Source organism: Schistocerca piceifrons, chromosome 2 (genome assembly GCF_021461385.2).
Source record: "Schistocerca piceifrons isolate TAMUIC-IGC-003096 chromosome 2, iqSchPice1.1, whole genome shotgun sequence".
Lineage (NCBI taxonomy): Eukaryota > Metazoa > Arthropoda > Insecta > Orthoptera > Acrididae > Schistocerca > Schistocerca piceifrons.
The window spans coordinates 718000285-718023277 of NC_060139.1; the positions used below are offsets into that span (position 1 = coordinate 718000285).

At 42.1% G+C, this 22993-nt stretch overlaps 1 protein-coding gene across 1 annotated transcript in view; it reads right to left on the reverse strand.

Annotated features, from left to right (window-relative positions):
* Positions 1–265: 265 nt before the first annotated feature.
* LOC124777376 (mitochondrial carrier protein Rim2) overlaps positions 266–22993 on the reverse strand; it is a 174061-nt gene continuing 151333 nt past the window's right edge. The window contains exons 5-7 of the mRNA XM_047252764.1: positions 14945–15170; positions 1108–1428; positions 266–922 (exon numbers count right to left, since the gene is read on the reverse strand). Of these exons, the coding sequence (XP_047108720.1) occupies positions 1115–1428; positions 14945–15170 (540 nt within the window). The 3' untranslated portion in view covers positions 266–922; positions 1108–1114. The remainder of the gene's footprint in view (positions 923–1107; positions 1429–14944; positions 15171–22993) is intronic.

Below are 22993 nucleotides of genomic sequence, written 5' to 3' on the forward strand. Positions count from 1 at the left end.
TCTTATATCTTACATTTACCACTACAAGATAAGTGTATAACTTCTACTATGCTAGTCATCTCGCACTATCAATGAATAACAATTCATTTTTTGACTTTTGTGAAAGTACAAGTACATAGTTACACCTTTAAATAAAAAGTACAGTATTTTGTGTTTATGGTTCTGTGCAGTGTGTAATAAGATGATATCTCATGATGTAATTTTTATTGATATGACTGTCCTGTATCAGGTTAATAGATTAAAATAATTTGTACAAATCAAGTAGTCACTTTTAAAGCTTTTTATTAATAAAAATTCAATAAACTATTACAATGAATTGTACAACATGAAATATCTACTGACTTCAAAACACATGCCAAGCATCAGTTTGTTAGGTCAGTCTTGCTAATGACAATTCAGTTATGTTACATGTGTAGGAATGCTGCCTACCTAAATGCACTAATAACTAGTAGTCTGCTTGTCATATGGAAGTGTCTGAATACACTTTTTTGTCAACATACCCAAACTGTCAAGACCCCAATTATACCAGAAATACAAAAATACTACACAATATCCACATTGTTCCTCAGTAACAAATAAATAACCAGAATTCTTTACACTATGTAACATGGTAACAGGATTTAAATATATTCATGTACACTATGTACACATTACATATATCCCTTTACTGCCACTTAAGTGCAATGTATCTTTTTCTCAGACATTATCACAGCCACTTAATCTCCATTCTTTCAGTCAGAAAATAATAAAAAAACTGTTTTTCTACATGGCTGCCTGCAGATCCAATCACAAGTTTGCAGAGAACATACAAGACTTAACAATCAGTCTTTGCCCAAAAAGCCATCAGAAAAATCAGTGAAGAGTGTCAGTAAAGCAGTATTACTGCAAGTAATATATTCCTCCCAGCATTACTGTTTGGCACCTGCAAGAGGAAAAAAAAGATTGAAAAGCAATTTTAAACAAACAATTGCTACTACAAACAGATGAGAGAATTCTATCCAGATATTAATACTGAATTAACAGGCTCATCGTAAAATAAACATCAAACTTGAGCCTGTTGAATGTAGGAATACATACAGTAAGTATCATCCAGGAGCCATAACTCACCATGCAGCTAGGCTCTTGATGAGACTACTACTGCCCTTTCTCCAACGCCTGACACCTCGTCATCATCAGATAGGCTCAGATCTTCTACAGCAGGTTCATAGAAAGCTGTCTGCACAGAGGGGGCTGTCCACTGAGTGAGCAGGTATACCACTGCCTCATAAGTTGCCATCATTATCGCCGTATTCGGAATCTGTCGAATCAGTTGAGTTGTAAGCCCACGGTATAGACCACGAGCACCTTCTTCACGCCAGACCGTTGCTAATGTCTGCCAGAACCGCTTGTATTTGTCACCTTCCTCTCGCAACCTCGTGCGCGCCACCTCTGTGAACAAACATAAAGATGGATTACAAGGTACATAACGACTGATACGACACGAACACACTTTAAAATCTGAAATGTTTACACACACACACACACACACACACACACACACACACACACACACACACACACACACACACACAATATTCTGTTTTATTTATTCTTTTATATGAAGCTGAATATTAGATGGCTAGATCACATAACTAATAAAGGGCAACTGAACTGGGAAGAAAAGAAATGCATACCACAACATAACTAAAATGAGCTAATAGTTGACAGGATACATACTGGGGCATCAAGGAATCATTAATTTGGTAATGGAGCTAAGTTTGGAGAGTAAAAAATTATAGGAGGAGATCAAACTTTCTCTAAAGCATGTGGGTTCATAAGCCTGTAGGTTTTAATAGTTATGCAGACAGAAAAAGGTTTAAATAGGAGTGGAGAGCTCCAGCAAATCAGTCTTCAGACTGAAGGCCACAACAATAAAATATATCGATGAATGTGAAAAATGAAGTGTTACTGCTCCTCAATAAATGAACTAAAATATAATTTTCCAAGCAAGTTTAAACATTAGAACAATTTAAACACCCCAATATACACATCCATAAATTTATTTCAAATGTGTAAATAACAAGGAAACTGAAAACAGTCCTCAATGGCTGGGTGACAAAAGCACAGATAACACTCTTCTGCACTGCAAGCAATAACACCTTATACAGAGGATTAATCTGTTCTTAGCCCACACTCCAGACCCTCATCCTGATCATAACAAACGGAAACTGCAATTAATAAATGTTGTATGAGCACTGTTACAGAGACACTGCCAAAATTCTCTCTTGTAGCGGTTAGTGAAAAGAGTACAAAGGAGTGTTTTGAACCCTCAACTTAACATCTAAAAACTGAGCTCAAAACGGCACAGTTTTCTGGTATGTGTAAACCATTTCAGATAATGCTGACACTGACAGTGTTCAACATCCTATGACTGCCATGTCTACAATAAATAGTACACTTCCTTTATGAAGGACAGCAGGAATTTTGCAGAATTTATGCGGATACTGCCAATACAATCCAGCATTCAATGTAACGGTTGATGGGGTGAACCAAGGCATAATTCAATAAAGTCCACTGCCCCCCCCCCCTCCCCAACCTGCCTTTCTTCGCAAAAAGTGCATTCTGCCAGTGGAGGGCACTGCAGCACCAACGTCTAATTGAGAAGTTCCTTAGATTACGGTGGAAAACCAAAGTTTTAGTGGTGTTATCACCCATAAACTAATATTCAGCAAGGAAAAAAATTCCTTAAATTACCGTATGTTTCTTGATTCGCTCGAAATTTTCTGCAATAATTACAGATACCGGATGTTTCCGCTTTACAACTAGGGATGAGACCAATACGCAGAAATTGATAAAATCGTGTGCGACCCCTTACACTTAATAACCAGCCTCTTCACTTCGAACGACCAACAACGCAAGCCGTAAGGTGGAAGAACCCTTTGACCTCCTTAGCGGAGTACGTAGCAATGAAGTGACCCAGAAAAAAATGGCGGGTCTCCGGCTTCGCCGTTTATAGCGAAGCTGCCCAAAGACGTGATGCCAGAATTAGCCGTCACCCAACCAGCTGGCGCCAGCTGCGAATACGAGACGCCACGACACATTATTGTGTGCGATCAGTGCTCTGTATGAATTATAGAGCCCGCGCAGAAGTCGGTAACAAGGCGCCGTAAAGTGTATATTGTCGAGTGACAATTCAGCTACCTTCTTAATCTTTACGAAAAGACGATTTCATGTCACGTAGACGACACAATCAGAGTCTCGAGCAGTTGTTCTGATTGGGGCGCCAAACGCAGTTTAAACAGACAAGACACGCCAGCTGCCCGGTATTTGCCGTCAGCGGTCTGACAGGTATAAGTTTAGCATATTCATATCACTTAAAAACACCTGTGATCTCTAATGTTTTAAGAAAACCACGATGACGGTGAAAAGTTTATGGATATGAAAATATTGGCTTTCGTACATGTCAAGTTCTTGCTACAGTTTCTCCGTACTTGTCACTGAGAACGGTTGCATCTAAAAATGCAATTTCGTTAAAGGAGAAGAAAAGAATGCTACATAAAGAACTTGAGGAGCATTCTCTAATTCATCAGACGCCATCATCACAGCTAAGATGAAAATGACCTGAAGAAGCAGTTTCAGCTGTATTCGAACAACATATTACCAATGGAGAGAGAAATTCTGATAATCAGAACTCCTGAAGTTTGTTGTTTCACCTCTAGCTGCCGGCCGTGTACTTTGCCATTAATAATGCGTTGTATATTTGAGGATGAAAAAATCTGTTTGCTTCTAATGGCACAATTATTCCACAGGCATCACAAATTAATGATTTAATTACTGTTATTAAATTGACACGGGAGAATGTTGTAGCAGTAGTTTAGCAGCGAATAGAACCTGAAACCTGCAATTTTAAACATTTTTACGCTAGCCCAACAATTATATGAGAAAATAATAGAAACACTTCGGAATAAAAACCTTTGTCAGCCCAATATGTCAGTATTCAACACCTTTCAATAAAAAAATAAAATACGGGTATTATTAACGTTTTTGTGTATCCTGACACCTATCAACGCACCTGAAAGGTAATATCTACTGTATTGCTTCATATGATGCAGTGGGCGACTCCTTTACTTCTCACGTCGTATATATAGAAATAAAAATTATCTAACTGCCAGTATATGTGGATGTTTGGCTTCGAGGCCAAGAGTCCGAAAACGTATTACAGTCATGTAATCAGGCGGTTATTCGAGTCATGGTGGTTCCAGTGCCAATGAATTCGTTTATCGACTTCGCCAGGTGGCAGCAATACTTGTAATTAATGATGCAACATAATATGAACGTAGCTGCTCGCTTTTGAGTTGCAGCAGTGCCTCATTATAAGAGCACTTGGCAAACAGAACACCGCTGTGATTGTTGCACATTAAGCGCTATGTTAGGATTAAATTTGTTTCTGGTCTTACGACAAAAAGTAAAACCGCTTTTCCGCAGTTTTAATACAGAGCAGACCTCACAGCTGCCATGAGAAAGTCGGTGTGCTGAAAGACTGAGGACAAGCAATGCTATTACTGAACCAGCTGACGAACTGCTTAAGTTTAGTCCATAATCAAGGAACAAGCAGGTTAAAAAAATACAGATGGTGAACTAACCCTTTAAAGACAAAGAAAACCATCAGCATGGCACATTTGACCTGACCTGACGAGCTTTTTTTCGGTCTTTCAGAACCTTTCCCCATTGTGAAGAATGAACCTCTGTCTTAAACACCACAACCGTAGAACAACGTTTCGTCACCAGTTACAATTCTCTTTAGGAACATGTTCTGATTTGCGCAATCCAAAAGCTCTTCACAGATTGTGAGAAGGTCTTTCTCGTCTTGAGCCGTGGGACGAACTTTGCGACACCAGGGCGTCCTGAACGAGGAAAATCTAACTTCCGTCCAGCCATTTTTAAACCGTGTGAACAATTCGTACAACGAGTGTGGCCTAAGCACTCATCATCGCAGGCTTCCTGCATCATTTGGTGTGTTCCTGTAAAGGGTTTCTCGAGTTTCACGCAAAATTTAATGCAGACGCGTTGCTTCTCTAACTATTCCATCTTGAAATCCGCGAACTGTGCGACACAATGTTCTACTCAACACAACATACCATTGACGCGAAATTACGAATGTTCTCGGATTTTTTGAACAGACAACGTATCTCGCACGTGAGAAGGTAATGATATTGCACGTACTGTGGTATACAGACAGCCATCTTTCCTTCATCAATACCAAAATGCAGGAGGAAGGAAGATTTGCAATGTTTTTACGATGTGCCCTCCGCCAAGAACTACTGCGTCGCTTGCGGATAATGTAAGTAGATTTATAAGATTAAAACTATGGAATAGCTTTGTGCAATATGGATGCCGTGTTCGGAAAAAGCCATCACTGCTAGGTAGAGAACTTTTTACCCCACGTTCGTATCAGCTGAAAATTGGCCAAGTGTTCGTGACGATTCTAAACTCTTCATAACAAAGCATGGCTGGAATGTTAGTTTCTCTAGTATCCTGTAGTGTACACTGCTCACATCGGCCAACAGTAGGAGGCATCCAGTAGCCAGTTCTGTCATTTTCGCAATGCCTTCTTACAATTCTGACTGTTTGATGGTACCCGAGAAAGCCGCCCCTGGTATTTGCAGCGGTCGGCGTACCGGCTGCTTGCGCCGTAGCAGTAATTTACGATACGGCCCCGTCCAGCAGCCCCTGCCATGCGGATCGTTGTTTGGCGAAGTCAGTTTCTTACGTAAAATACTGCACCTCCACACGCAGTCTGTGCACAGTGTTACGTAAGCAGAAAGTTCTGAGGCTTTCGGTAAAAAGGGATCTTGATAATTGAGCAACAGATTCTGGAACATGCAGTTATTCTCCCCTCGATCTGTAAGGCCAATGCAGTTGACAGGGGACAATATCGGATCTCCGCCGTGCGCCGTAGGCTTGCTTGCAGTAGGTAGATGTGTATGTAGATGTAGTGAAAAATGAGTAAAATGTATCAGTAAACGAACCCACAGAACTTTGGCTGCGAATAGTTTGTATACCGTAATATGAGAGCAAGCGGAATAAAGAAAAATTTAAAGAGCCGAAGAAAAAAGAAAAAAAATTCGAGGCCTTTTCCACTTTCTATCCATAATGCACACAGGCAATGCGATAGAAGTTTCGTAAATTAGAGGACTGGGGAGAGATGCGATAGCTCCACAGTCTAAAAACACCGCCTCACAAAAAAAGTGAAACACACACAAGGGAAGAAGGAAACGAAATCAAACTTCACGAGTTGGGTATATTGACATTACTGAAGTGACTACAAAATAGAGTCAAATTCAGTAAGTATTTGGCAGTATGACGCACTCCCTCAAGCCTGGATGCATGTACTGATCCGGTTGAGAAGGGTGACACTGCCGTTGTATCGTGTCCTGAAGCAACCTAAACCACGACTGTTTTAACTTGACCTCTATGTCCTGGATATTGGCACTGGGAAGGAGTTTACGTCCATGCTGCTCCCATGCGTGTTATGTGTGGGATAGTCCATGAGGTCTTGCTGTCCGTGGGAGTAGCTCAACATGGCGCACACAGTTCGTAGAGGAACGTGCCATGTGTGGACAAGCATTGTCCTGTTGAAAAATGACATCACGACACTGTCGCACGAGAAGAATATATGAGGTGTACCGTGCAGTCATATTTTCTTCGATCACGACCAGTGATGAGCTGACGTCACACCCGCTGGCTCCCGCACATCATGACGCGGGAACACCACTGCTGTGCCTCTCCAAAACATTGGAAGAATGGGACCTCTGCCCAGGTAACCAGCTGCTAGCAGACGATGCTCATCGTAGAACTGTGGTTAGTCGCTGAACGCACTGTGTGACGCCATTCCTTCAGCAGGTGATGGGAGCACTCAAAGCGCAGCGGCTCGTGGTGTTATGTTAACGGCAGCTCAGTAATTCCCTAGGCCATCTGCTGCATTCCCCAGCCAGTGATGCAGAGTGACACAATGTTGTTGGATGGTGTGCATTACTTGTTCTGGGATGGCAGGCGCACACACAAGGGCTTTTTATGTGCTTGGTCCACAATATGGCGACCCTCCCTTGTGGAGGTCAAATGTTGTCGACCAGAACCTTGACGACGAGTATGCCAGACCTCATGACCTCATGTTCTCATGTTCTCATGCAGTGCAACCTCGGGCCAATATCGCATCCGAATGCGTCACAAATTTGGACACAGCAGGATTCGACCAACTGGCCGAATGGAGATCCACAATGAGGCTCCTTCCAAACTCTGCCAGGGTTTCCAGAATGAGATTTTCACTCTGCAGCGGAGTGTGCGCTGATATGAAACTTCCTGGCAGATCAGAACTGTGTGCCGGACCGAGACTCGAACTCGGGAATTGAAGCTGTGGGGGCAGGTCGTGAGTCATGCTTGGGTAGCTCAGACGGTAGTGCACTTGCCCGCGAAAGGCAAAGGTCCCGAGTTCGAGTCTCGGTCCGGCACACAGTTTTAATCTGCCAGGGTTGTTAACGCTGCCCCTCCGTGATCACTTAACATCTTGACGCTGTTCACGCCTCATATATCTACGTTGTTCACGCTACTTATCGATGGTAGGCAACGAAAACCTCGTAACTCTTATGTTGAATTATACATGAAAACAAAAACGGTTTCTCAAAAAATATATAAACTGATACAGGCATTAGGGGAGTTAGAACGGAAAAAAATTTCCCCATTTTCAGATTTTTCTCTCATTATAAAATTTGCATTTTTCCAAATAAAAAGATATATACATCACTTATATAAACTCACATGGGAAGTATTTTATTTTATTTTTTAAATATAATCTACACCGGTTGAAAATGTTAAAATGTTCACTTGCATTGCTTCAACATCTAATAAAATCAGTAATTTTTTTATATAAAAGGCTGTGAATTGCTGGAATGTGTTGGTCACGTCCAGAAGAGGATGTGCGCGAGGTTGAGGAAGTTGAAGTTTGAGACTAGAAACTTTCTGATGGTAAAACCCCAAGAGGCAGGCTGACAGATAACATGATTGATGAACTACAGCAGTATTATGGGGTGGCCATTAGAAACAATACTGAGGATTTGTTGAAAATGAAGCAAGCAGTATCGGCTACCTTCTTCCACAGGCCCAACTGATGTAAACCACCACCTCTGCCCTCCTGGACCTGATTCATGGTGCAATTACTCAAACAGTTCATCCCAGCAGCAGTCATAGATATCATAAAACCTATTTACAGAGCTCTGGAAAATCCTGAATTACTGTCTGCATGGTCAGACTCAAAATACCAATGAGTCATTCAGTAATCTTATCTGGACTTGCTAACCAAAAAATGTTTTTTTTGGAATGAAGACACTAAAGTGAGGGGGGTGGGGTGTCCGTGATGCCGTTATTGCTTTTAATGATTGCAACATTGGTAGGGTGAAAGTGCTACAGCATATGGGACTTAATCCTGGAGCAAACTGCATCAGAGGACTTTAACAGATTGACAAGGTTCGCACTGAAAGCAGAGTATGCAGCACAGTTGGCCACTAAGGAATCCAGGAGGAAGAAGAAGAAGAAGAAGAAGAAACTTGGAAAAAGATCAAGAGAATGATATACAGTATCGTGCAGTGTACTTCTGAGTGACTAAAAATAAAAAAAAATTAAGCATATATTAAGTGAGTTACAGTATTTTGAAACTTTGGAAGAAGTTCCTGAAAATTAACATTTTTGTTGCATTTTTCCCTAAATCTTAGGAACTACTTCGAGTACATTATTCAAATTTCCAGGGAGTAATAACATGCATATCCTGAGTCTACTGAACTACAAGAAGAACATGACGGTAGGTATAATTAAAAATTGTATTTCCGACAGCAGTGACTAAAATGCAATTATTGTAGTTCAGTAGACTCGGAACACACAGTTCAATGTCCTGTGACAGTTTCATGTCAATGGCTACAGTGGTTCCTGAAATACAGGGAAGCCAGCTCACTAAATTTAACATTGTGGGGATATGGCGTTCAAACTCCCCTTAATGCTACATGTGGAAGTAATAGTAGTATTGTAGTAGTCTAGTTATTGACAAATTAGAGAAATCTATGCATTTTCAAATCTCTCTCTTATACAATGGAGTTATTGGTTATTGAAATTACGTGGTTTTTATGGTCTACCATCGTTATGTACACTACCAGGCCTGGTAACAACGCTACACTTGAACACCACTAACGCACTCTGGTGGCTGTTCTAGCTGTCACGTCATTTACACGCCCGCGACGATGTGTGCTTTAAATTGTCATACCTTCTGGGTGCTTCAGTTTTTTTTCCTCTCCAGGCAGTATATGCGCTATTAGTGACAAAAGAAATTAGAAGTTGCAGTACTCAAAAAGAAAATCAAACATCGTCACTGTGGTCCTGACGTTTAGCTGGCAGTGTGTGGTGGTGTGTATAGTGTTACATTACGAAATCACGTGCTGCAGTGAATGTACTGACTGGTCGTGAGAAATGAACCGTGTAGCACTAGCTTTTTACGTTAGTATAAAAAACTGTTTTGCGAAACTGTATTGTACGCTAGGTCAGGCGCTTTTAAACAGACTGGGCTTGTATTCGGAAGGATGAAGGCCCGAACCCCCATCCGACCCCACTGATTTAGGTTTTTCGTTATTTTCCTCCGTTACTTGAGACCAATTTCGAGATGGAGCTCTCTCTAAGACCACGCCTGCCTATTCTTGTATCATAATACCACATTTTCAATCTTCTTGAAAAGTGATCCACCACTAAAAATACTACTGATGCAGCGGAGAGAAACGAGCGCCAGGGGCGAGAGGGAGGAAGGGAGGGGGGAGGGAGGGGGGGTGGGGAGAGGGAGAGAGAATTTTTCAGTGAACCAGCGACCCCCTCATCCGGATGCGGCCGCTACTGTGACTGCTACGGCTAGCCGCGTCCCAGCGTTGCGTCACACCGTTCGATGAAAGCCTGCGACGCAGAATATGCCTCTTGTTCTCAGCCCTCCCTCCTCGTCGTCAAGGTCGACAACGTTCCCACTGACTAATGCGTATTCTCAACCCGAGCACGTGCGACCGGTTTACGCTTCCAATTACCGTATTACAATATGGCAGCCACGATCATGTACTTAATATCTCTCTCCCTCACGCCCCCCCCCCCCCCTCCCCATATATATGGCTCCGAGTTTGACGAAAAGTACTCAAGAATAGATAAAACAAACGGCTTGTAAACCACTTCCTTCGTGGACGAGTTACATTTGTACTCCTACATATTGTACGGTACATACTGCTTCCAGTAGTTTGTCGTCAATAGTGTAGTTGTACAGTAGTGGATTTCATTTCTTGCGTGTGCGCGTCGCAATATGCTAAACTTATTCAAGTCCTGAGTCAACTGTCAGAGCCTGCACCATTCACCAACCTAAAAATCTATACTGTCTTCTGGCGTTGCTGCTTTATTATAGACAAGCACAGCTGCTGCAAACAGTATCGAAAAGCTTCCGGAGCATTCTTCTACATTTAAATACACTATAACCAGTAACGGTTCATAACACTTCTTTGGGATACTCCGGAAACCAACTTTACATCTATCGATGTCTCTCATGCAACCCCTCCCCCAACACACACTAAACACACTCCAATAATGCCCATTCAATGAAACTACAATGCTGGTTACTTTGACTGACAAATGACAACGAAGCCACGCGTGAATGACAAGTTACAGTTCACTGCGTTTCCTTTAATGCTGTCTGCGGTATGATCCGCACTCATTTTGTCTGGCACCCCGCCAACACTAGATCAAAAGCATCTGCAATAAATTTAATTTCAGTACAGATTAAGGAAGCAGGAAATTGTCAAAACCCTCAGTGCCTATGTACCTCTGAAGGTACTGTGTCTTTGCAGGAACTGGTTAATAGAGGGGAAAGAAAAAAATCGCAGCGAAGTATTAGATCGCTCATTAAGTCCAGTCCGCATGAAGCCGCAGTTATTCTGCCCTCCCAAACAGGACCTTAGCAATTTCCAAAGCTGCGTAGTGGGGGAAGCTATTAACTACAACATACTTTTTCTCCAGTAGAGTGAGACGTTATTTACGGGGTGTTAAGCCCTGTTTTTTGGTTTGTTTCTCGCTTGAAGATAGTCTCGTATCAGGTTTAAAGTCTTGCTGAACGTGACGCAGCGAATCAGTAACCTATCGGCAACACAGAATTCTGACGCCGCTGCTAATGAAACGTTATATAACTAGTGCATATCTGAAACCATCAACTAGACTTCATCCTTCCACTGAATTTCAGTCTTCGTGACATTATAGATAAACAACTGTTTTCGTATTAATTCTGTGGCTGTGAGATCTAAACACTTTTGACTTGAGTCAACCAAATACCACTTTGATGAAGGTTATGACGAACAGGTTTTAAAGAGGCTTACGATGCAATTTTTTTATGCACGCACGTTGTGTTGTTGAAACTCAATTAAGAACATTTCCAGACTCGCGTAATCGCTATGTCCACGAGACTTCCCTGTCACTAACAACGAAGTTAGTGTGAGGATGGCGGTAACAGTGACCTACAATAGCGGCATGCTGGAGTACCTAGTAGTGCCAACTATGTAAAATTTAAGTCTCTGTTCTTTCACAAAGCAAGAGTAAAATCAGCACAATTTTGGGTCTACCACCAACTGTATGTTTTTCAACACCGTGCGATTATTTCATTAAACCATTTAAAATGCTCATCTGGTGCGCTGAGTTTAAGTAAACTTTTAATTTCGGGCGTGGCGCTGAAATGACGTAACGTCGTTGAAACAAACCTTACTGGCTGATGAAAACTGACAAAGAGACGCTTACTACCCCGGAACTTAGCCTTCAATGTACATCAATTCAACTATGTATAAGGCCTCCGGGGAGTTGGAAGCCACCAACTCGTTCGATTATTTTGACGTGTTTGCAGAAGCCGCAGACAGTCTGCAGTGAGAAAATAATGAAAGTAAAGCATTCGCCTTTTATTATTTAATAACCTCCGTGTAAAATAGTACTGTACACTAGGGATAAACCATTCGCTTTCATAGCTGAGTATTGAGCGCGGCAGAATGACATACGACGGGGCCGGGTTTAATTTCCAGCAAAATAGCAAATTTTCTTCGCTCGAGGAATGGGTGCTGTGTTACCTTCATCACCATCATCCAACACGCAAGTTGCTCAAGTGGCGTCAAGTAAAAAGACTTGCACCAGGCTTCCAGTCTGGCCGACGGGAGGCCCTAACCATATGCAACATTTCAATTTGGGATAAACCAAATGAGGCAGCACTTTTTTTATGCAGACTGGCCTTTTATTCGAGATGGGGGAGGCTCCAGTCTTCATCCGGCCATTCTAATTTAGGTTTTCCGTGGTTTCCTCACATTCCTTCGTGCAAATGCCGGGATGGTTCATGTCCAAAAGCCATGTTAAAGTGATCCTATGGATGAATAAAGCAGCTGCAGCTATTGTGTTTACGTTCTCTTCCCACCTTCAGAAGCGCTATTTTCAGAGCACTCGTCTCACTTCCAACCTGCTAATTTGCATATCCGTGCGTTGCGCACTGTTTACGCAACTTTCGCCTTCGCCAACGTGGGAGTTGGATATGCTGCCAAAATTCTCGCAGAGGCGTTTGCGGAGGTTGCACGGCCCCTGCCAATCTGCGTTGGCACCTGCCCTGAAGTCTCACTGGTCAAAGGTGATACACAACGTATGAAGGCAGCTTACTGCGCACAGGCACTCGAGAAGCTCGCATAATGTTCGTGTAAAAAAAGGAAGTAAAGCCGAAGTATGAACTTAAGTAGCGATGGGGGTTCGTTATTAGCGAAGTATGTGAATCACTTCTGCATTCGAGAATAACGTAAGAAGAGCGAAACAATGGTTGATATTGGTTGTCTGCCAAGGACGCAGCTGTTTCTAATGTAAATAGCAAAGCGTACTTCCTCCTCCGTTACGTATCTCTAAGCAATCATACATGGTAACTTAGCCAATTGCAGAACTGGGTGACTGGAAGAATCGCATAAATTCAATAGAGCAGTCGCGAAAAATATTGACTTCCGCATGAAGAATGTTTACACGGGTTGCGTCACTTTTCCGTGTTGTTGAAATGCATACTAGTATGTGTCAGGCACGTACATAGGGGCGTAGCTGAATTTTTTTTCTTTTTTTACTTTTAAAGAAGTCCAAAAGATAATCTGGCTTCTACGGCGTGTGTGTATCAAAATTATAACCATCAGACTAAATTATTAAAATACTCTAGATAAAATTCAATAATAACTGTAGAAATATGTGACTAACAGGCAAAATAAGTAACATCTCCACAACTACTCGGTCGTTGGAGACGGGTTAGTAGCTCATAGGAAGAAGGTGGAAATGGCGGGAAAAGAACTTTGAGATGGTTATGACTAAAGAACCATTGATTTTCCCCAAGTTATTTAAGAAGACTATAGAAAATTTAAATGATGGCAGGGCGAAATTAAGTTTCGTACGTATTGAACATTTGCAGTTTCTACAAGTGCGCCACACACATCGATTTTGTTTAATGGGACGCACAAGAAGGCGAAGTCAATCTGGGACAACGCCCAGCGCCAAATGGACATATCTTATGGTATAAATCGTGTAGAACAAAAATTGGATAAAGAGTGTTAGGCGAAGGCGACTGTTAACTTCTTTATTTACGGTGGGTATCTTTCTAACCGTGCGTTGCTCCAAGTGACTATTCCTCTATTCAGATGGCTCGGCATTTACTTAAATATTTCTAAATCTACGCTCGGTACTCTGCAGTTCACTATTAAGTCTTCGCAGAGGGTTCACAGAATCATTTACAGATTATTTCTCGAGCGTTCCATGCTAACAACACGTGGGAAAAATGGATATCTGAATCTTCCAGTGCGAGCTCTACTTACTGTTATTTTATTAAGGTTGTAATTTCTCTGTACGTAGGGGGGGATTCAACAAAATATTTTCTTTTTTTTAGGAAAAAGATGTTACCTCCACGATGAGTACCGGAGAACACCGCATAATATTCTCACTGTTCACTTTTGTGAAATCAATACTTTCCAGGTAATTAACTACGCCAGACAATTGATTCGTACGGCAATACTTAGCGAAAATACGAAAAATATTAAGTTAGGCTCAAATGGCTCTGAGCACTACGGGACTTAACATCGGAGGTCATCAGTCCCCTAGAACTTAGAACTACTTAAACCTAAGGACATCACACACATCCATCCCTGAGGCAGGATTCGAACCTGCGACCGTAGCGGTCGCGCGGTTCCAGACTGAAGCGCCTACAACCGTTCGGCCACATTGGCCAGATTAAGTTAGGAGGTTGATTCATTTGTTTTGAATACTAGCAATTATACGAAGAGCTAAAGGAGCTTATCTAAATTGACTGAGCTGCTCTGTAACATTTTCTCCAGTTCAAGCTTTCATCAGTACGTGTACCTAAAAATATGGAACATTCTACCCTACTTACTGACTCTTCAGATGCCACATCAGTTGTTGGTAGGGCTATTTGTTGCCCTGAATATAGTTAGTGTTCTCAAAATTAGGGTGAGTCCATTTGCAGATACCCTCTTAATGATTCTTTGAAAACTCATGAATGAATTCTTGTGTTGCTTCCTCTCTAATGGGATTTAAAATATATATATATATATATATACAGAGAGAGAGAGAGAGAGAGAGAGAGAGAGAGAGAGAGAGAGAGAGAGAGAGAGAGGAGGAGGAGAAGAAGAAGGGGCCATTTCTGCTGGATGAATGTTAAGGGGAAGTTCATTCACGTATGTAAGTAATAGAAATATACCAAAAATTGAACCTATGGGACTCTTCTAATATCCTTCCAGTGCCTAAAATTCTGTCTGCTTCTTGCAACATTGTTTCAATCATATTCATTCTCTCTCTCTCTCTCTCTCTCTCTCTCTCTCTCTCTTTCTGGCAATGAGGTACTCACCATGGGGGTAGGCGACGCAGGAAGCGACCGTCTTTGAGACGGCGCCGGCGGCCATGAACTCCAGGAAGTCCCTGGACGTCCTGCTGTCGGAGGGCGCGCCAGACCCCGTGCTGTGCCTATGGGCCACCAGCCGGGCCTTCAGCGCCTCGTAGATGACGAAGTGCACCACCGTCTCCGAGATGCCCACGTACGAGGCCGAGATGCCCTTGTAGAAGCCCAGCACCCCCTGCGGACAAGCGCCACATGCACTCCTTCCGCACACTAACAGTCCGAACTTGTACCATTATCAGAGGTATCTGACAGTTCACTACACTTTGACACGCGAGCTATTAGGACAGTTCATTTTAAATTATCGAGGCGCGTGGTATTGCACATTTCATGGTTTTGTCCTAACACAGATTTCGGTAATTTAATTCTTGTGCGTTATTTTGTGGAGCTTTCGCCAAAAAACAAATTAAATAGTAATGCTTACGTATGTCTTTTAAAATGTTCATAAACTGAACGAACATTTAAACAGAGCTTTCGCAGTTACACTGCCAGAAAAAGATGCAACATTCTCAAGGACTGTGTTCAGAGGCATCAGCGCATAGTATGTGCATACTGAGTGGTTGCTGTGTTTGTAATTCACATGTCACGGTCATCGGTGATGAGATGAGGCTCAGGATGCCTGCCTGGGCACCCTCTGTTTCGACTCTGCAGGGTCGATCTGTGATAAATTTAGATTGGTTGATTTGGGGGAGGGGACCAAAGAGCGAGGTCATCGGTGCCATCGGATTACGGAAGGATCGTGAAGAGAGTCGGCCATTGCCTTTCACAGGACCCATCCCGGCATTTACCTGAATCGATTTTGGGAAATCACGGATACGGGTTTGAGCCGCCGTCCTCGCAAATGCCAATCCAGTGTGCTAGCCACTGCCCCACCTCGCTCGGTATGCTAAGTTTAGAGGTGAACAGTGTTTGCAACAATCATTCCAGTGAACATCCATCCCTTACCGACGAGTACGTACTCATGTTTAACAATTTCAGCCAATTGAACGGGATCACACTGTGCGCCTGCGGGAAGCTGGATGGACGTATCGATGGACTGCGGCATCTGTTGAGCACAATACATCGGTGGTGTGTCGCTGCTTTTAACAATTGTCTGTGGAACATTCCCACACCTGTACACCAGGCTCCGCACGTCGAGATCGACGCACTGTCGAGCAGCGGTTGCCGATCGAATATCATACAGGGACGAAATTTGGGAACAAGGTGCAATTGCCGTGTTATCAGGGACCACTGGGTACTGCCTGCTTGCAACAGGATTAAAATCACGTTTGTATCTAGCCATGTTACGACCGACAGCACGACACCGCAAACATGGCTACTGTGGCGTCGTCAGTTGGCTGGAGAATGGAATGGCTTTCTGCTGCCTTTAATGATGAGAATGGGCTCCGTTAGTATGCGAGTGATTAACACTGTAGGGCGCAGACCGGTTGAGCTGCCTTATTCAGAGTACATTCGCCCACGAAACAAGCGATCCATGTCGTGGGGGGCGTCATCAGTCACAAACATAGTGCTACTGACATTTCTTCGACAGGAACGTGATGTAATTTTTCAGCAGGACAACGCACGTCCACGTACAGCTGCTGCAACTCAACGTGCTCTTCGTGGGGTACAACTCATCTGGCCATCAAGATCATCGTATCTCTCACCAACTGAACACGTGAGAGCCATCATGATGCGGAAACTCACTCGTTCTCTAGAGCCTGCATGAACGATTGTCGAATTGCAACGAAAGGCTCACTTGGGACACACTACTGCAGGAGACCATCTGGACCTTTATAATCTTTTGCGTGCGAGAATACACGCTTGTGTTGCGCCAGAGGGGGGGGGGGGGGGTTTACACTGCGTATCGATGCGACTCCTACGATAATGAGCTACCTGCTACATCACTTGTCGATAAAATGATCCTGTCCTCCAGGGCGTTGCATTTTTTTTTGCAGGTATTATATTACATTAAAGTGCACAAAATCTTCACAAATATGATACGCATCAAATCAAGATATATTACAACAAAAAGAAATTAAACCCCTTGCAAACAATAAGAATTAGTTAAAAGTACTTTGACAAAAGTGAATAACAAATTCAATGAAAGTACATGTATTCTACAAATCAATTTAGTTGTAAAATTTTGAACTGTATTAATATCATCTTGTGGTGTTGCAATTCTTCTTGTTATGTCCGTGATTGCTGCGAAATGGGAATAGGAATTCCGCATTATGCAAGACACGTTTTTTTTCTGTTTTTTTTTCACCCAACATGTTTCAGCACATTTTGTGCTATCTTCAGTGGGTTGTTTGTTTTCTAATTGTAAAATCGTTGTTACATATTAACATTTAGCGAAACTTTTCGTACATAATATATACAATTGTGAATGAGTAATTGTTGTAAAATATTATACATCATTTGTTCATAGTTCACAGGTGAGAAATTTATTAACGACCTGATGCACTATGTGTTTATAACATTATGTCATTTCTATTTATAGCTAATTGGCAAAAAGAGTGGCTGTATGCATTAGTTTACATACCTTACATGATACTATTTGACATTTTGGTAGCTATTCTGCTACACAATCTACAACTTATCTGCAAAGAGCAAAACGTAATTTTTATTTTTGTTTCTTATGCATTTACAAACGGTAATGAGTATACATCACGTTTTTCGAGTGTAACTTACGGTTTTGGTGTTGTGGTGTGCTGTTGTTGGCGAAGTGAATAGGCAGATTTCGTAACCTATGGTCGCTTGACACGGCACTTTCTCATATTTATCAAAACATAGGCAGTGTCTGTGTAGCATTCCTTTGTTTCATAGCCCATTTGGTTAGGTGAGACGCGCGGGTTTTAAGTGTATTGGGCATATGTGGTGTTCGCTGTGTGTGTGTGTGTGTGTGTGTGTGTGTGTGTGTGTGTGTGTGTGTGTGTTTTCAGGACTGGGGCAGAGAGAGAGAGAGAGAGAGAGAGAGACTTTTTCGGTTTCTTTGATCACTTCTTAATTCTGTGGTGGTGGTGTTGTTGCTTTGCATAAATTCTACTGTCTTGGGAATGTATTCCTGTTTATGACTACTATTGAATTACCCTTGCCGGATTTTGTGATGATGGCATTTTCTTGAGTTAATTTGTTCTGTAGTTTTCTGTAAGTTTTTTTCTTCAGCAGCCTCTGTGTTTTCTTTTATGGTGGTTTTGTTGTCTTTGATTGTTTCTTATTTCCTCAGCAACTAGTCACACGCAGAGTGGGTAATATACTAAAGAAACAAGGACTCAACATAGCATACAGAACCAACAACACAATACAAAGCAGACCTGGAAGAAATACTACCAACACAAATACAGCCAGTCCGGTATATACCGACTTACTTGCAACTGCTGTCAATCTGTGTATGGGCCAAACACGTAGAAATTTCAGAACCAGGTACACACAACACCTCAGAGAATTGAAAAGCAACAGCTCACACTCAACATTTGCAGACCACCTGATAGCACACAATCACCACTGCACGCTTGCTTACAGCGCGTCATTTAAGTAGCGATGGACCTGAATGTGTCTGTAACGGGCACTTTATTAAGCGCTGAGTCTTGTTCGTACTCAGTGATATCAAGCCCTGCGAACATTAGTGGATTGACGCTGATCACGACCTGCCACAATCAGCCAAGGCGCTGCCGCCCTGTAACTTTTAAGAGTCTACGGTGCACCCACAGAAATAATTTTAAATTCCACACCGTTCAAATCGAAACTGGTGCATGAAATACGCTACTGTCACAAAGCTAAATGCGTGACGTTAAATGATAATTTTTTTTAGGTTGTTGACAGATGATACGATTGCAATAATCCATGTCGAAGCACTCTTTCACTTAAATGGTGCCGCGCGGAGTAGCTGCGCGGTCTTGTCACGGTCCGTGTGTGTGTGTGTGTGTGTGTGTGTGTGTGTGTGTGTGTGTGTGTTGTCCTTAGCATAAGCTAAAAGTTAGAGTAAGTAGTGAGTAGGCTTAGGGACCAATGACCTCAACAGTTTGGTCCCCTAAGACCTTACCACAAATTTACCACTTAAATGGTGCAATGAACAGCTCTGACAGCTGAGATTCCAATCGCTGATGGCGTAAATACTCCGACAGTTGTTTCATCTGCTCAACTAGAAGATTTGCCACTTCCGCTCAACTGGAAGATTTGCCACTTAACACGATTTGCAGCGTTTCTGACGAATTACAAGTTAGGTTTTATCTTAACAGCCCATGATGTACGAGGGGCGTTTGAAAAGTCCGCGCAAAAATAAAGAGTACTTACGTGTTCGGGGTAAACCTTTATTTTTCGACATAGTCTCCTTGTAGACTTATACACTTCGTCCAACGCTATTCTAATTTGTTTATGCCTTCCGAATAATAGGAATTGTCCAAGTTTGCAAAATAGCTATTAGTTGCTGCAATCACCTCCTCGGTTGAATAAAATCTTTGCCCCGCCAGCCATTTCTTCACATTGGGGAACAAATAGTAGACCGAGGGAGCAAAGTCTGGAGAATAGTGTGGATGTGAAACGAGTTGGAATCCTACTTCCATTAATTTTGCGACCACAACGGCTGAGGTGTGTGCTGGTGCATTGGCGTGATGGTAAAGGACTTTTCTGCGGTCCACTCGCCGGTGTTTTTCTTGGGGCTCGGTTTTCATACGGTCCAATAACGATGAATAATATTCACCTGTAATGGTTTTACCCTTTTCCAAATAGTCTATGAGGATTATCCCTTGGGAATCCCGAAAGACAGTCGCCATAACGTTTCCGGCAGAAGGAATGGTCGTCGCCTTTTTTGGTGCAGATGCTCCCTTGTTAACCCATTGTTTAGACTGTTGTTTGGTCTCAGGAGTATAGTAATGTATCCATGTTTCATCCACAGTGACGAAACGATGCTTAAAGTCCTGCGGATTCTTACTGAACAACTGCAAACCATCCTTGCAACACTTTACACGATTCCGTTTTGGTCAAGCGTGAGCAATCGCAGAACCCATCTTGCGGATAGCTTTCTCATGTCCAAATGTCTGTGCAAAATAATATGTACCCGTTCATTCGAGATGCCCACAGCAGTAGCAATCTCACGAACCTTAATTCTTCTGTCATCCATCACCGTATCATAGATTTTGGCAATGATTTCTGGAGTCGTAACCTCCACGGGACGTCCAGAACGTTCAGCACCACTTGTGCCCATATGGCCACTCCGAAAATTTTGAAACCAGTTATTAACTGTTCTAATCCAAGGTGCAGAGTCACCGTAATGTTTATCAAGCTTCTCTTGTCTCCTGAGGCGTTTTGCCTTTCATAAGGTTATGTTTAACCACCACACGAAATTCTTTTTCGACCATTTTTTGACAATCACTCGACTTCCTTGATTCACACGAATGCCAAACAAAGAAATAGACCAATATGGCTGAAACTTGGTGTGCGTTCTTTCCAAAGATGCTACTAACTAAACATGACCTCGATAAGCGCCGGTGATGGCATCTCTCTGACTTTGCACGGACTTTTCAGACGTCTCGTATTATGCACTTTAAACTGTGCAGTAAGGAAAACCATCAGACCAAAGACCACTACTCTTTTCGAAAGCAGAAAGATCTCCAATAATGCTCCCAGTTGTCACGCCCACGCTACGTGAAGGTTTGTGAGAATCTGACAGTAATTAAGTCTGGTGTTCTCTTCGTTTGGCCCCCAAGTTACAAGTCATTTTCTGCGTTCTGCAATATAGAACCCTGGTTACAGGCCAATCTGAGAACGTCTATGAGGAACCATCTGCTGGCCGCTACATTACCTCCATAGTATGGAGGACAGCAAACAGAATTGGCAGAACCACTTCGTTAAGAAAGCACAATTTCAAGGGCCCATTACGTTCGAACTGCGGACGTATTGGAAATTATTCCGACCAGTTAAATTCTATCTCCGTCTTTCATATTTCTCACACTCTTGTTGTGTGCCCTGGTGGAATGGATCTTCGGTGTAGCTGACAAGTCACTCCGACCGGAAAGTGTTTCAGCAGTTAGAACAGTACAGTCCACGACTTGAACGCTATTCCCTTGCCCCAGTACTACAAGGGAACACTTACAGGTCCGCCTGGCTCATTCTGTCCATAGTAAGGATACTTCGTCACTTAACTTACAGCACAGTGGAGCATTCTACAAGTGGCTGCAGGGGCAGGTGTAAAAAATCTACCACAATGTTATTATTTCATTCCTAGTCCATCATGCTGCTCCCTGAATTCAGTACTTTGGCTACTGTTGATTTTAAATAATGATCACAATAATCTGAATCTGTATATTGCACCCCTACTTCTATACACGGAACGAAGTACTTGAGTTAAGGACGACGGTTCAATCCCGCGTCCGGCCATCCTGATTTAGGTTTTCCGTGATCTCCCTAAATCACTCCAGGCAAATGCCGGGATGGTTCCTCTGAAAGGGCACGGCCGACTTCCTTCCCCATCCTTCCCTAATCCGATGAGACCGATGACCACGCTGTCTGGTCTCCTTCCCCACACCAACCAACCAACTTGAGTTAAGAGAGATGGAACCGTGGCTGCAGTACACAAACAGTATGTCAACGTTGTCAACAGACAAGTTATAAAAATCTGTTAGTCAATACCCTTTCGTGGTCTTACCTCCCTATCTTCACTAGACTGTCTTCAAGTGAAAAAATAAAACCCAATAAATTGTTACTTAAAATTCCATTCACAATTTACATTTATCTTAAAGGATTCTTTGTTATTTAGCTATAGTAAGCTCTGTGCAAGTTTGTATTATCCCTACAGACATCATTTCACTGTTTAGTCTCTGAAAGCCGGGAGTTGAACGAAAACAATTAATCCTCTTTGGCACTAACAGGAAATTTAACGAGGTTGCTACTCTCAAGTAAAAGCAAACGAAGTGACTGACTACGCTATCCCTGCGACAGCAGAAACGGACGGCGACCTCGCGTTCCCGCGGTGCCACGCCTGTTATCAGCCGCCAGATTTTGATTTGCGAGATCATTCTGCAGCTGTTTTAAAAGCAACACTTCGTGTTTTGTTTTGCACGGTATGTACAGAATTTCTGAACTGATGTATACAGGTTTACACATGTTCTGTAACTGTTTTATTTTGTGTACATTGATGTATTGGTTTATTTGTGTATTAAAACTTGAATACATTTTCTTAGCACTATTATAAATTAACAAAAAGCAACATAAGCCAATTGTTGACGTAATTTTTATTTAAACTGTGAAAAATTGAAGCAATAATGATACTTCAGAATACTGTATTCGTACAAAAATGTTATTCATCATACCATCCGTTTAGCAACGGAGTTTCGAAACGGAACAGTAACTTTTGTTCTTCTGAAGTTTTGCGAACAAAGTTACAAACTATAACGAAACTCTATGTCAAGATTCTTGGCAAGAGCAACATACGGAATTCAAGTTTCATCATCATCATCATCATCATCATCATCATCATCATCATCATCATCATGCAACTTGAATACTGTATGTTGCTCTTGCCGAGAATCTTGACAGAGTTTCGTTATAGTTTGTAACTTTGTTCGCAAAACTTCAGAAGAACAAAAGTTACTGTTCCGTTTCGAAACTCCGTTGCTAAACGGATGGTATGATGAATAACGGTTTTGTACGAATACAGTATTCTGAAGTATCATTATTGCTTCAATTTTTCACAGTTTAAATACAAATTACGTCAACAATTGGCTTATGTTGCTTTTTGTTAATTTATAATAGTGCTAAGAAAATGTATTACAAGGGGGCAAGTGATTTCCTTTGAATAGATACTTGCTATAGTTTTAAATTACGAATTCAATTAGTAATGGGAGACCTTTGCACGTAAAATACGAAGTGGAAAGTTTAAATTACTCTACGAAAGTAAATCTTTGCATCTTTTTGTACATGTTTAATCGTTTTGGAAAAAAGGGATTTATGTGAAGAGCATAATTAACTGTTTCAGGAAAAACAAGCTTCAGCTACGTAGAACTTTGCGGTACTAATTTTGTA